The following is a 13,662-nucleotide window of genomic DNA, read 5'->3' on the forward strand; positions in this document are numbered from 1 at the left end:
ACACAAATATCAGTGGCACGAACTGGTAGTGGCACGAAACGTCCAGCACCCATTTTACATTATTACATATTGCTGGTCATAAACCTATAGATACAAAACAGAAAACAAAAGAATAATGGAAGTAAAATTAAAACATATGAGCCAACCGGCCACACGCGAAGTATCCGTACATATTTTAAATATTTATAAGCGCGTTCTTCGAACAAACCTGTTTTAGTGGTTTGTCGGGCATTGCTATTTGATTCGAGTATTAACAGTTTCGAGAATCATTGCGCTCATGCTTAATACATTAGTCAATATGGTGGAATAATTCTTGTTAAATTAATTAAAAATAATATTTATCATGGTATTGTTGAAAACACATTAAGAATCTATTATTGACATACCATAATTATATCGCTGGGTATCTTCATTTAACATCTTTCTTGTCTAAAGAAAATTGCAGTTCACATTGTTTACGCTTTAGCGTCTTTATTATATAACGATTATTTTACTGGCCGCGAACTCCGGTCAGAACATAAGGTATTCGTGAAAACCCAGCGATGACCTGTATATAAACGCTGACATTCACACACACTACCAGTAACTGTGAATTGACAAAGGTGTAGAATCAACGCACAAATTGTATTGATGTGAAGAGTTGAGTGTAAAACTGTTCTATCTATTATGCCTTTTCATAAGAGATAAAATTGTTTCATGCTGAACACGCAGTAAACAGTGTTAGAAAGACGCGGCCATGTTTCCAATGTTCTGGTAGTATTCTCAAATCAGCCAATGGACTAAATGAAGTGTATTCATTCGTGGGTAGCCGCGGGCATTTTTATGAATGTAACCTTAAGGTCACCTAGGGTCAAAAGTGACGTTAATCAGCTACGCCGAAAAATGTTAGTGATTGAATGTAACAGTAAATAATCAGGGGTGTAGCTAGGCTAAAAATTTAGGGAGAAGTCACTTCTCCCTAAAGCCAAAATAGGGAGAATTCGTAACATATTTGGGAGAAATGGTACATTTGCGTCATAGATCTTAGTTTTACGTATATTTTGCAGCAACTTAACGGATAAGTGGTTTCTGTTCAGCTTTCAATCAACACTTCACTTGTTTTATACAATAAGACATGTTTAGTGTATAAAACCAACATTTTCCTTATTTCTCATTGATTGTTGATTATGATTGTACTTTTAATTACTTTTTTCCTGAATAGGTGTATCAAATAAACTTCAATTGTAACAAGCCAGTAATGTTCAGAATCTTTTTACTTCCTTGTTAATTTTAAGCAATTCAACATTAAATCAAATTCATATTTTGTTACAAATATTTGTTTTAAATTAAAAATTCATTTAAAATCTCATTTTACAGCAGAGATTCCAAATCTGACCTGTTAATGAGCCCCATATTTATTGCCAGTGCTAGGTTACATCTTCCCATTTGATCATTCCTTAGTATTGTTTTAATGGGCCATTTAAAATTGCTGAATCATAGTTATTGGAAGCCAGCAGAAGGCAATTAATCAAGGCATTATCTGTTAACAATTTCAAGAAGTGTAATAGCTACAGACTGTTCTTTTGAATGTTCAACTTTGCATGACCTGTACCTGGGACACTAATGGCTGAATATCCTCCTGTGTCCTCCAATTCTCCACATCAAATTGATTTTAATCGGTCAATGTCTGGCACAAAGTAAATCATTAAAAGGAGGAGAAGTCACTTTGCCTTCATGAAATTAATGTGCGAAGTGAAGATTAATTTGGGGAAGAAATCGCCCATTTCGCCCGCTTGTGAGACCCCTGTAATAATATATTAAATTGGGGACAAGTAAATAACTAATAACCTTGCCATTATCATAAGCTTACACCTACATAATGTTATGTTTTAACTTCATATAATGTGAGTATGGCTGTACACGATTTAGTTATGACTCAGTGACTATGTAATGATTTTTAATTTTCAGCAATTTTTTCAAGACAGTTCCATACAATGGATGGTGGAGGTGATGCCATCGGGGAAAACAGTCTGTCTGATTCGTTTTTTCCATCTGGTGACAGAACAATGGATGGTATGATAATAAACTGTCACTAAATAAATATGATGAATTAACCATGAACTTATAATTTTTAAAGCACTGGTCATGTCTAAACAAGGTCAGTGCTTTCCACAGGCCATTTACATTTTAATGGTCCTCTCCCAGGGCTCTTAAACTTCGAAATCAGAGTCTGCGGGGCACCTGAATTTTTCGGATCAGTGTATGTTTGCAGTTTCTGCAACTAGCCTATCTAAAGATCAAAGCGATAACGACTTTGCAGAAAATTTTGAAAGGCGATTTATGATCCTCTGTCAATTACATATCGTGCTTTATCCAACTAAAGGTGGAGCATCACTGTATTGGACATCTATATGGAAATGGTTTTAAACAATTAAAAACAACTTATAAATATATATTTTTAATGACTTTATATGGAGAGGTTGTTTTTAAATGTCATAACGCACCAAATGACTTAATTGGACTCTAAATATGTAAAAAAAAAAGTATTGGAGAAGACAGTCCTCCCACCTTATCGGCTCTGGGGCCTCTGAAAAAAATCCTGTGGAAAGCACTGAAGGTTTAATGCTCGCATGTAAATTGAGTGTGTAGTTACTCATCAGCTATTGCAGGTCATCGGTTAATGCATACAGGTACATGGGATTCTATTAATCTCATAGACAGAAAAAACAAACATTCATAAAGACTGCAGACTGGTCCCAGGCAAACTTTACAAGTGCTTTAAGCTTTGTTTCCCTGAAATTGATTTTATCTGTATAATGTATATATAAACTTATAACATATCTCTTTGATGTAACAAAAATGAAACATATGATATCAAGTGTTATCCATGCCAATCTGCTTTACCAGTTTTTTTAGATGCCAACGCCACTATTTTCTTATTGTTGTAATACATTACTCAAGATCTATCATAATTGTATGATAGATCTTGAGTAACATATTACAACAATAAGAAAATAGTGGCGTTGGCAAGTGTAATTTGTTAGTATATCGCACACTTATTTACTTTAATAAAATGGGTAATTAACCAGGTTTTCCGAAGGAAAAAACTGGTTATTAGATTGGCGAATGCGGGCGGGCTGGCGGAACAAGCTTGTCCGGGCCATAACTATGTCGTTCATTGTCAGATTTTAAAATCATTTGGCACATTTGTTCACCATCATTGGACGGTGTGTCGCGCGAAATAATTACGTCGATATCTCCAAGGTCAAGGTCACACTTTGAGTTCAAAGGTCAAAAATGGCCATAAATGAGCTTGTCCTGGCCATAACTATGTCATTCATTGTGAGATTTTAAAATCATTTGGCACATGTGTTCACCATCATGGGACGGTGTGTCGCACGAAAGAATCACGTCAATATCTCCAATGTCAAGGTCGCCACGACTAAAAATAGATTTTTTTTAAAAACAAACTTACAAAGGGGGTTAATTTTGTTTGTTCATTTCAAAAGTTCAGTTTGAGTTTTCTCCCTTTATCAGATTTTTTTTTCACAATGAAAACCTGGTTTTGTGACAATTTTGTCCCTTGTTTTAATTATTTAAATGAATTGTTATTATGAGCATTTTATACATGGCATGCTAATTCAATGACCTCAACTCTCAAAATAACTTATACAATGCAGTGTTTATCAAAATCTATTGCCTGTAGGATATATTTCACCATCTGCGACATGTATGTGGTAACATCTTAAAAAATCATTTCTTTTATTATTTATCTTTTGAGTAATGTTCTTAAAAATTGTTGTAAATAAGTAGTTTTTTCAATTTATTAAATTTTAACACATCTATGAATGTTTATGGTTATTGCTTACTTGGTTAACAGGTGATGTAGATGAAGGAGAAGAAGGGGAACCAGAGGAGATGCAGAATAGCAACAGCCCACTGAGAGAACAGGTAAACAGACTTAACTGAAACATAGTGCTTATCATTTGAATTACCTCCCTGTAAATAAATCTTACTTGCAAAATTTTTATAACAGTTTTAAGTCTAGCAGATTAATTTGTCATTGAATCTTAGCAAAAATATAAAATTATTAAAGAAAAAATCAATATGTTACCATCTCAGTAGTGGTTGGTTGGGTGGGAGTTATATATAAGCTTCACCTTTCTTTTTAGCTCACCTGAGCACAATGTGCTCATGGTGAGCTTTTGTGATCACCTTTTGTCCGTTGTGCGGCGTCAACATTTGCCTTGTTAACACTCTATAGAGGCCACATTTATTGTCCAATCTTCATGAAATTTTGTCAGAAGTTTGGTCTGAATGATATCTTGGATGAGTTTGAAAATGGTTACGTTGGCTTGAAAAACATGGCTGCCAAGGGGCGGGCATTTTTCATTATATGGCTATATATGGCCATAGTAAAATCTTGTTAACACTCTAGAGGCCACATTTATTGTCTGATCTTCATGAAACCTGGTCAGAAGATTCGTCCCAATAATATTTTGGACAAGTTTAAAATAATGCCGTTGGTTGAAAAACATGGCCGCCAGGGGGCAGGGCATTTTTCCTTATATGACTACAGTAAAACCTTGTTAACACTCTAGAGGCCACATTTATATTCCAATCTTCATGAAACTCAGTCGGAAGATTTGTCCCAATAATATCTTGGATGAGTTCGAAATTGGTTGTGTTGCTTTAAAAACATGGCCACCAGGGGGTGGGGCATTTGTCCTTATATGGCTATATATGGCTTTAGTAAAACCTTGTTAACACTCTAGAGGCCACATTTATTGTCCAATCTTCATGAAATTTGGTCAGAAGATTGGTCTCAATGATATCTTGGATGGGTTTGAAAATGGTTGCGTTTGCTTGAAAAACATGGCTGTCAAGGGGCGGAGCATTTTTTCCTAATATGGCTATAGATGGCTATAGTAAAATCTTGTTAACACTATAGGGGCCACATTTATTGTCCGATCTTCATTAAACTTGGTAATAAGATTCATCCCAATAATATCTTAGACTAGTTCAAAAATGATGCTGGTTGGTTGAAAAACATGGCCGTCAGGGGGCGGGGCATTTTTAAGCCCCCGGATCGAAAGATTGGGGGCATATTGTTTTTGGCCTGTCTGTCTGTCATTCATTGTGTGTGTCTCAAAACTTTAACCTTGGTTAAAGTTTTAGGATAACTGTTGCAATATTGAAGATAGCAACTTGATATTTGGCATGCATATGTATCTCATGGAGCTGCACATTTTGAGTGGTGAAAGGTCAAGGTCATCCTTCAAGGACAAAGGTCAAATATATGGCTTCAAAGCGGCGCATTAGGGGGCATTGTGTTTCTGACAAACACATCTCTTGTTCCTTATATGGCTATAGTAAAACCTTGCTTACACTCTAGTGGCCACATTTTTTCCCAATCTTCATGAAACTTGGTCAGAAGATTTGTCCCAATGATATCTTGGATGAGTTCCAAAATGGTTTTGGTTGCTTTAAAAACATGGTCCCAGGGGGTAGGGCATTTTTCCTTATATGGCTATATATGGCTTTAGTACAACATTCTTAACACACTAGAGGCCACATTTATTGTCCAATCTTCATGAAATTTGGTTAAAAGATTGGTCTCAATGATATCTTGGATGAGATCGATAATGGTTACGTTTGCTTGAAAAACATGGCTGCCAAGGGGCGGGGCATTTTTCTTTATATGGCTATAGTAAAATCTTGTTAACACTCTAGAGGCCACATTTATTGTCCGATCTTCATGAAACCTGGTCAGAAGATCCATCCCAATAATATCCTGGACGAGTCCAAAAATGATTCTGGTTGGTTGAAAAACATGGCCGCCAGGGTGCGGGGCATTTTTTCTTATATGGCTATAGTAAAACCTTGTTAACACTCTAGAGGCCACATTTATTTTTGGATCTTCCTGAAACATGTCAGAAGATTTGTCCCAACGATATCTTGGACAAGTTCGAAAATGGTTCCAGTTGCTTGAAAAATATGGCCACCAGGGGGCTTGGTATTTTTAACCAGGTTTTCCTAAGGAAAAAACTGGTTATTAGATTGGCGAATGTCGGCGGGCGGAACAAGCTTGTCGGGGCCATAACTTTGTTGTTCATTGTGAGCTTTTAAAATCATTTGGCACAATTGTTCACCATCATTAGACGGTGTGTCGGGGGGAAAGAATTACGTTGATATCTGCAAGGTCAAGGTCACACTTTGAGTTCAAAGGTAAAAAATGGCCATAAATGAGCTTGTTCGGGCCATAACTATGTCATTCATTGTGAGATTTTTAAATCATTTGGCACATTTGTTCACCATCATGGGACGGTGTGTGGCACGAAAGAATTTTGTCAATATCTCCAAGGTCAAGGTCGCCACCACTAAAAATAGATTTATTTTGAAACAAAGGAGGTTAATTAAAAAAAATCAGTTCAATTTTAGTTGTCTCCCTTTATCGGACTTTTTCACATTGAAAACCTGGTTTTGTGGCAATTTTGTCCCTTGTTTATTATATGGCTTCATGAATCTTCATGAAACTTTGTCAGAATATTTGTTTAAATGATATCTTAGATGTGTCTGAAAATGGTTCTGGTCTGTAGAAAAACGTGGCTGCCAGGGTGTTCACTAGTCATGAAAGTTGGTAAGAACATTTTGTTCTTATGACATCTTGGGCTGCACAGAACAGGTCAGTTCCTTTGAAACTCAGGTGAGCGTCTTTTGGCCTTTGAGACCCTCTTGTTATGCCCCCCTTCGAAGAAGAGGGGGTATATTGCTTTGCTCATGTCGGTCGGTCTGTCGGTCGGTCCACCAGGTGGTTTCCGGATGATAACTCAAGAACGCTTTGGCCTAGGATCATGAAACTTCATAGGAACATTGATCATGACTCGCAGATGACCCCTATTGATTTTGAGGTCACTAGGTCAAGGTCAAGGTGACCCAAAAAAGTAAAATGGTTTCCGGATGATAACTCAAGAAGGCTTATGCCTAGGATCATGAAACTGGATAGGTAGATTGATCAGGACTCGCAGATGACCCCTATTGATTTTCAGGTCACTAGGTCAAAGGTCAAGGTCACGGTGACCCGAAATAGTAAAATGGTTTCCGGATGATAACTCAAGAACGCTTATGCCTAGAATCATGAAACCTCATAGGTAGATTGATAATGACTGGCAGATGACCCCTATTGATTTTCAGGTCACTAGGTCAAAGGTCAAGGTCATGGTGACCCGAAATAGTAAAATGGTTTCGGATGATAACTCAAGAATGCTTATGCCTAAGTTCATGAAACTTTATAGGTAGATTGATAATGACTGGCAGATGACCCCTATTTATTTTCAGGTCACTAGGTCAAAGGTCAAGGTCACGGTGACCCGAAATAGTAAAATCGTTTCCAGATGATAACTCAAGAACGCTTATGCCTAGGGTCATGAAACTTTACAGGTACATTGATCATGACTCGCAGATGACCCCTATTGATTTTGAGGTCACTAGGTCAAAGGTCAAGGTCATGGTGACCCGAAATAGTAAAATGGTTTCCGGATGATAACTCAAGAACGCTTATGCCTAGGATCATGAAACTTCATAGGTACATTGATCATGACTCGCAGATGACCACTATTGATTTTCAGGTCACTAGGTCAAAGGTCAAGGTCACGGTGACCCGAAATAGTGACATGGTTTCCGGATGATAACTGAAGAACGCTTTTGCCTAGGATCATAAAACTTGATAGGTAGGTTGATCAGGACTCGCAGATGACCCCTATAGATTTTCAGGTCACTAGGTCAAAGGTCAAGGTCACAGTGACAAAAAACATATTCACACAATGGCTGTCACTACAACGTAGAGCCCATATGGGGGGCATGCATGTTTTACAAACAGCCCTTGTTTTCTTACTTATTTATGTACATTGCAGCATGGACCAGCTTTTATAATTCTTTAATGAAAAAAGTCTAGGTCAACTTCTCATGTTTGCTGAATCATTTTATATTGATTATTGTTTCACATTATTCACAGAAAAAGTTTAGTTTACTTTCATATTGTTTTTTTGGCTTTTAGATTTATCTTAAATGAAACAATTGCTTGTGTATGTTTATATTCAGAATCCTATTTAACACAAAACTGTGTATATATTTATATTTCTTTATTGTATTGATTTCCCATTTTATTTACAGGACCGCTTTCTTCCAATAGCAAATGTTGCAAGAATAATGAAGAATTCAGTGCCAAAAAGTGGAAAGGTGAAATGTTAAATCCATCATAATAGAAACAAGTAACTGACTATAACAAAAGCGCTTTAGAAACACAAGTACATGATTTGTTCTTAACAAGTTTTACACCACTTTTTTTATTGAAACAAAAAAAGGCAGACATCAAAAGATGTTTTTACAAATCTAGTAATCTTTAATATAAACAGCTTTATGTGCAGATGTAATAAAACCACCACTATTCAGTGAGCAAGGAATGGAAAAAAAGTGTATGACTAATAAATGTCCTGTTTTATTAGTAAAGGATATTAAGTTATGCCTCAATTTTGTAGTACCAAAACATATATTTGTACAATTATGATATTGAAATGAAGGACATTGAAGTGAATTATACCAATACTGTTATAAGAATCGGAGAAATTAACTATTAGAATTTTTTGTTTAACAATTATATTTTAAAAATATTTAAGATTGTAAAAATGCTAAATTGTGAAAAATGTCAAATCGAAATGTAATTAAACCCAACCAGAGTCTGGTACCCACAATTTGTACTTAGACATGTACCGGTAGATTATCAACGGTCCTTTTTTAGCTCGACTATTATATATAAAATATATATAGTGGAGCTATCCTACTCACCCCGGCGTCGGCGTTATCGTCTGCGTTAGCATGCAAATGTTAAAGTTTTCGTACTACCCCAATTATTTTCATTGTCCTTGACATATTGCTTTCATATTTTGCATACTTGTTTACCAATATGACCCCAACCTATAAACAAGAGCAGAAAACTCTATCAAGCATTTTGTCATAATTATAGCCCCTTTTCCACTTAGAATATGCAGCAAATGTTAAAGTTTTCGTACTACCCCATTTATTTTCATTGTCTCTCGACATATTGCTTTATATTTTGCATACTTGTTTACCAACATCACCCCCAACCTATAAACAAGAGCAGACAACTCTATCAAGCATTTTGTCATAATTATTGCCCCTTTTATACTTAGAATATGCATATTATTGATAAATCTATGTGAAAGTTTGCGTACTACCCCAAATATTTCCTATATCCTTTGACATATTGCTTTTATATGTTGCATACTTGTTTTCCAACATGATCCCAACCTATAAACAAGAGCAGACCACTGTATCAAGCATTTTGACATAATAATGGCCCCTTTGACACTTAGATAATGGAACATTTTGCTTAAATTGCCATAACTTCTTTATCTTTGATCGCATTTTATTATTACTTTGACAAAACAACACTTACCTGAATACCGTAATGGATTCCACCCAAACAATACCCCACGCCCCTACCCAGAATCCCCCCCCCCCCCCCAACCTCCCCCCCCCTCCCCAAATTTTTTTTCTTTTTTTTTCTTTTTTAGCTCACCTGATTGTTCAGGTGAGCTTTTGTGACCGGTCTTTGTCCGTCATGTCCGTCCGTAAACATTTGCTCGTAAACACTAGCCACATTTCTTGTCCCATCTTCATGAAACTTTGTCAGAAGCTTTGTCCCAATGAAATCTCGGCCAAGTTCGAAACTGGATTGTGCCTGGTCAAAAACTAGGTCACTAGGTCAAAAAAAAAGAAGTCACATTTCATGCCTAATCTTCATGTTACTTTGTCAAAATGTTTTTCTCAATGATATCTTGGTTGAGTTCAAAAGTGGTTCCGATCCGTTGAAAAACATGGCCACCAGTGTGCGGGGCAGTTTTCCTTATTTGGCTATAGAGAAACCTTGTAAACACTCTTGAAGTCACAATTTTTGCCCAATCATCATGAAAGTTGTTCAAAACATTGGTTCAATTGATGTCTCGGACGAGTTCGAAAATCCGAGATCGGTGAAAAAACATGGCCGTTAGTGGGCTGGGCATTTTTCTCTATATGTAAATAGTGGCAGTTTTCCCTATTTGGCTAAAGGGAAACCTTGTAAACACTCTAGAAGTCACAATTTTTGCCCAATCATCGTGAAAGTTGGTCAAAACATTGGTTTTATTGATATCTCGGACGAGTTTGAAACTGTCGGGATTGGTGAAAAAACATGGCCGCCAGTGGGCGGGGCATTTTTCTCTACATGTATATAGTGAAAACATGTGAACACAGTAGAAATCACATTTTTGGCCCAATTTTCATGAAATTTGCTCAGAACATTTGTTTCCTTGATTATCAGGTCACTAGGTCAAAGGTCAAGGTCACAGTGCCAAAAACCGTATTCACACAATGGCTGTCAAGGTCACGGTGACTGAATTTAGAAAAATGGTTTCTGGATGATAAGTCAAGAATGCTTAAGCCTAGGATCATGAAACTTAATAGGTACATTGATCATGACTCGCAGATGAAATAATGATGAAACTTGACCAGGATGTTTGTCTGGACAATATCTAGGTCAAGTTTGACATTTGGTAAAGATTGAATGAGCAGACTCCTCTCAGGTGAGCGAACTAGGGCCATCTTGGCCCTCTTGTTTTTAAACATCATCTAATAAATTACCACACCCCACATTATACCCACTCTCACCCCGCCCCCTACCCCCCCCCCCCCCCCCCCCAAAAAAAAAAAAAAAAAATTTTTTGTTTGTTTGTTTTTTATTTATTTTTTTTGGAAAGATCGTCTAATAAATTATTGAATATGAACACTTTCCCCATGATGGCTTACGTTTTACTGTCAAGCACTCGAATAGTCGAGTGGATGTCCTCTGACAGCTCTTGGTGTCATTTCAGATTGCTAAAGATGCAAAAGAGTGTGTACAAGAATGTGTGTCAGAATTCATCAGTTTCATCACCAGCGAGTATCCTTTGAAATTATATTCAATTTGTGCAGTGCCAAATTTTGTGCTTCCAGCATTCACACAGTCTGGCTTGGAACTTTACAGTCCACAAATGAGACCCTACATTAGACATTCATACTTATGCAGTTTTTGGTTTGTTTGATTTTAGCAACATATTTATGATGGCCATTCATACGTAACATTGCTTATTAAAAGAAGTGTTTTGTTCATAAGCGTTGATTAACAATTTAATTATCTACCATATAATTTTACTGCTTAAGTGTGACAAAAAGGGTACAATTTTATTGCCCTGAATTTTTAATGTGTTGACAACAAAACATTTGCAAAAAATTTTTTAACACAAATTAAAGATTAATTTTACACTAACAGTTTGGAGTATATCAAAAGCTTATTGTTTATCTATGTGGTCAAAGTACAACAACCTCTTTCTGTTTAACAATATCAAACACAATAAAATGATCTTAAAGGGACTGTCAATCACAACGAAGAAAAGAAAAGTTGTAAAATACCGTATTTTTTTTACAATTATTAGTTTATATTGATTTAAATATCACGACTGGTATATTACATTTCTTAAAAAAAGTTCATATTTTCAGTATATTTGGTAATAAAATTGCTCGATGTGAAATTGAAAGTACATTGCGAAAATAAGTGACACAACAATAAACACACTATAAATAACGCAAGTAGATTGATCATTTTATATATATTATATATACAATTCACTACGCATGCACAATTTGCATTCCTGGGTTAACCACGTGACGAAAATGATCAATCTACTGGCGTTATTTATAGTTAACTGGTAGTTACCAGGTAGACATACCAAGTAAAATTTATTACCAAATTTACTGAAAATATGAAAACTTAACAGCTTTTTTCAAGTAATGTAATATACCAGTCGTGATATTTTAATCAATTTAAACTAATAATTGTAAAAAAATCAAGTATTTTATAACTTTTCTTTTCTTCGCCGTCGTGGTTTTCAGTCCCTTTAAATTAATTGCAAACATATCATTTTGTTATTTATTCTAAACGGTGTGGTATTTACAACCACACGCCATAATTCGTCGGTGATTGTATGCACAGGAATATAGGAACATCTAAAAACTCTAGAACAAGACATAATTGACATTTTTTTAAGTCTATTGGCAAAAGAGCGATTGACCCCTTTATTTTGTGATGGGCCCATATATATATATTTAGAAATTTACTTTCAGGGTGAAAACTTACTTTTGTGCAATTTTCAACCGCTCTCACTCTTAAAATACTGTTTGTACTGTAGACATAAAAACTATCTCGGAACAATTAAGGTTTGATTGCAAATAATTAGCAAGTATTCAAGTTTTTTTTATTATAACATCGGCAAAATGACTGACCATTTTACATGCAAGTTAACAAATTGTTGTCAAAGTGCATCTGTACAATACTAAAAAAACATACATTATAATACATATAAATTACTATGGAAAGTGTTAAAACATAATTTATAAAAATAAATGTATTGACAGCTATTTAAGAAGAAACAAGTAATAAACAAGACCATATCCAAGCAATATATGTTCCCAACCGGCTCCACCATTGTCGGATTTATTTATTAGCTCATCTATTTTTTGAAAAAAAATTATGAGCTATTGTCATCACCTTGGCGTTGGCGTCCGGTTAAGTTTTGCGTTTAGGTCCACTTTTCTCAGAAAGTATCAATGCTATTGCATTCAAACTTGGTACACTTATTTACTATCATGAGGGGACTGGGCAGGCAAAGTTAGATAACTCTGGCGTGCATTTTGACAGAATTATTTGCCCTTTTTATACTTAGAAAATTGAAAATTTTGGTTAAGTTTTGCGTTTAGGTCCACTTTTCTCAGTGAGTATCAATGCTATTGCATTCAAACTTGTTACACTTACTTACTATCATGAGGGGACTGGGCAGGCAAAGTTAGATAACTCTGGCATGCATTTTGACAGAATTATGTGCCCTTTTTATACTAAGAAAATTGAAAATTTTGGTTAAGTTTTGTGTTTAGGTCCATTTTATTCCTTAAGCATCAAAGCTATTGCTTTCATACTTGCAACACTTACTAACTTTCATAAGGGGACTGTGCAGGCAAAGTAATGTAACTCTGACTGGCATTTTGACAGAATTATGTGCCCTTTTTATACTTAGAAAATTGAAAATTTGATTAAGTTTTGTGTTTAGGTCCTTTTTATTCCTACAGTATCAAAGCTATTGCTTTCATACTTGCAACACTTATTAATTATCATAAGTGGACCGTGCAGGCAAAGTTATGTAACTCTGACTGGCATTTGGACGGAATTATGGGCCCTTTATACTTAGAAAATTGAAAATTTGGTTAAGATTTATGTTTTGGTCCACTTTACCCCTAAAGTATCATAGATATTGCTTTCATACTTGGAACACTCAAAAACTATCATAAGGGTACAGTAAAAGGACAAGTTGCATAACTCTGGTTGTCATTGTTACGGAATTATGGCCCTTTTTTGACTTAGTAACTTTTAATATATGGTTAAATTTTGTGTTTCGATCCACTTTACTTCTTAAGTATCAAGGCTATTGCTTTCAAACTTCAAATACTTTCATGCTATCATGAGGTTACTGTACCTGGCAAGTTGAATTTTACCTTGACCTTTGAATGACCTTGACTCTCAAGGTCAAATTATTAAAT

The 13,662-nt window shown here is 35.6% G+C and overlaps 1 protein-coding gene across 4 annotated transcripts in view; it reads left to right on the forward strand.

The window, feature by feature from the left end:
- The window catches only part of LOC127881815 (nuclear transcription factor Y subunit beta-like), a 28,895-nt gene that overhangs the window by 5,875 nt on the left and 9,358 nt on the right, over positions 1–13,662 (forward strand). For all 4 annotated transcript variants that reach the window (XR_008050291.1, XR_008050289.1, XR_008050292.1 and 1 more), the window contains exons 2-5: positions 1,948–2,052; positions 3,860–3,930; positions 8,152–8,217; positions 10,908–10,975. Coding sequence is in view for 1 of the 4 variants with exons in the window: in XM_052429948.1 (XP_052285908.1) it covers positions 1,974–2,052; positions 3,860–3,930; positions 8,152–8,217; positions 10,908–10,975 (284 nt within the window). In the remaining 3 variants the exon portion in view is untranslated. The remainder of the gene's footprint in view (positions 1–1,947; positions 2,053–3,859; positions 3,931–8,151; positions 8,218–10,907; positions 10,976–13,662) is intronic.

Source organism: Dreissena polymorpha, chromosome 5 (genome assembly GCF_020536995.1).
Source record: "Dreissena polymorpha isolate Duluth1 chromosome 5, UMN_Dpol_1.0, whole genome shotgun sequence".
NCBI classification, from domain to species: domain Eukaryota; kingdom Metazoa; phylum Mollusca; class Bivalvia; order Myida; family Dreissenidae; genus Dreissena; species Dreissena polymorpha.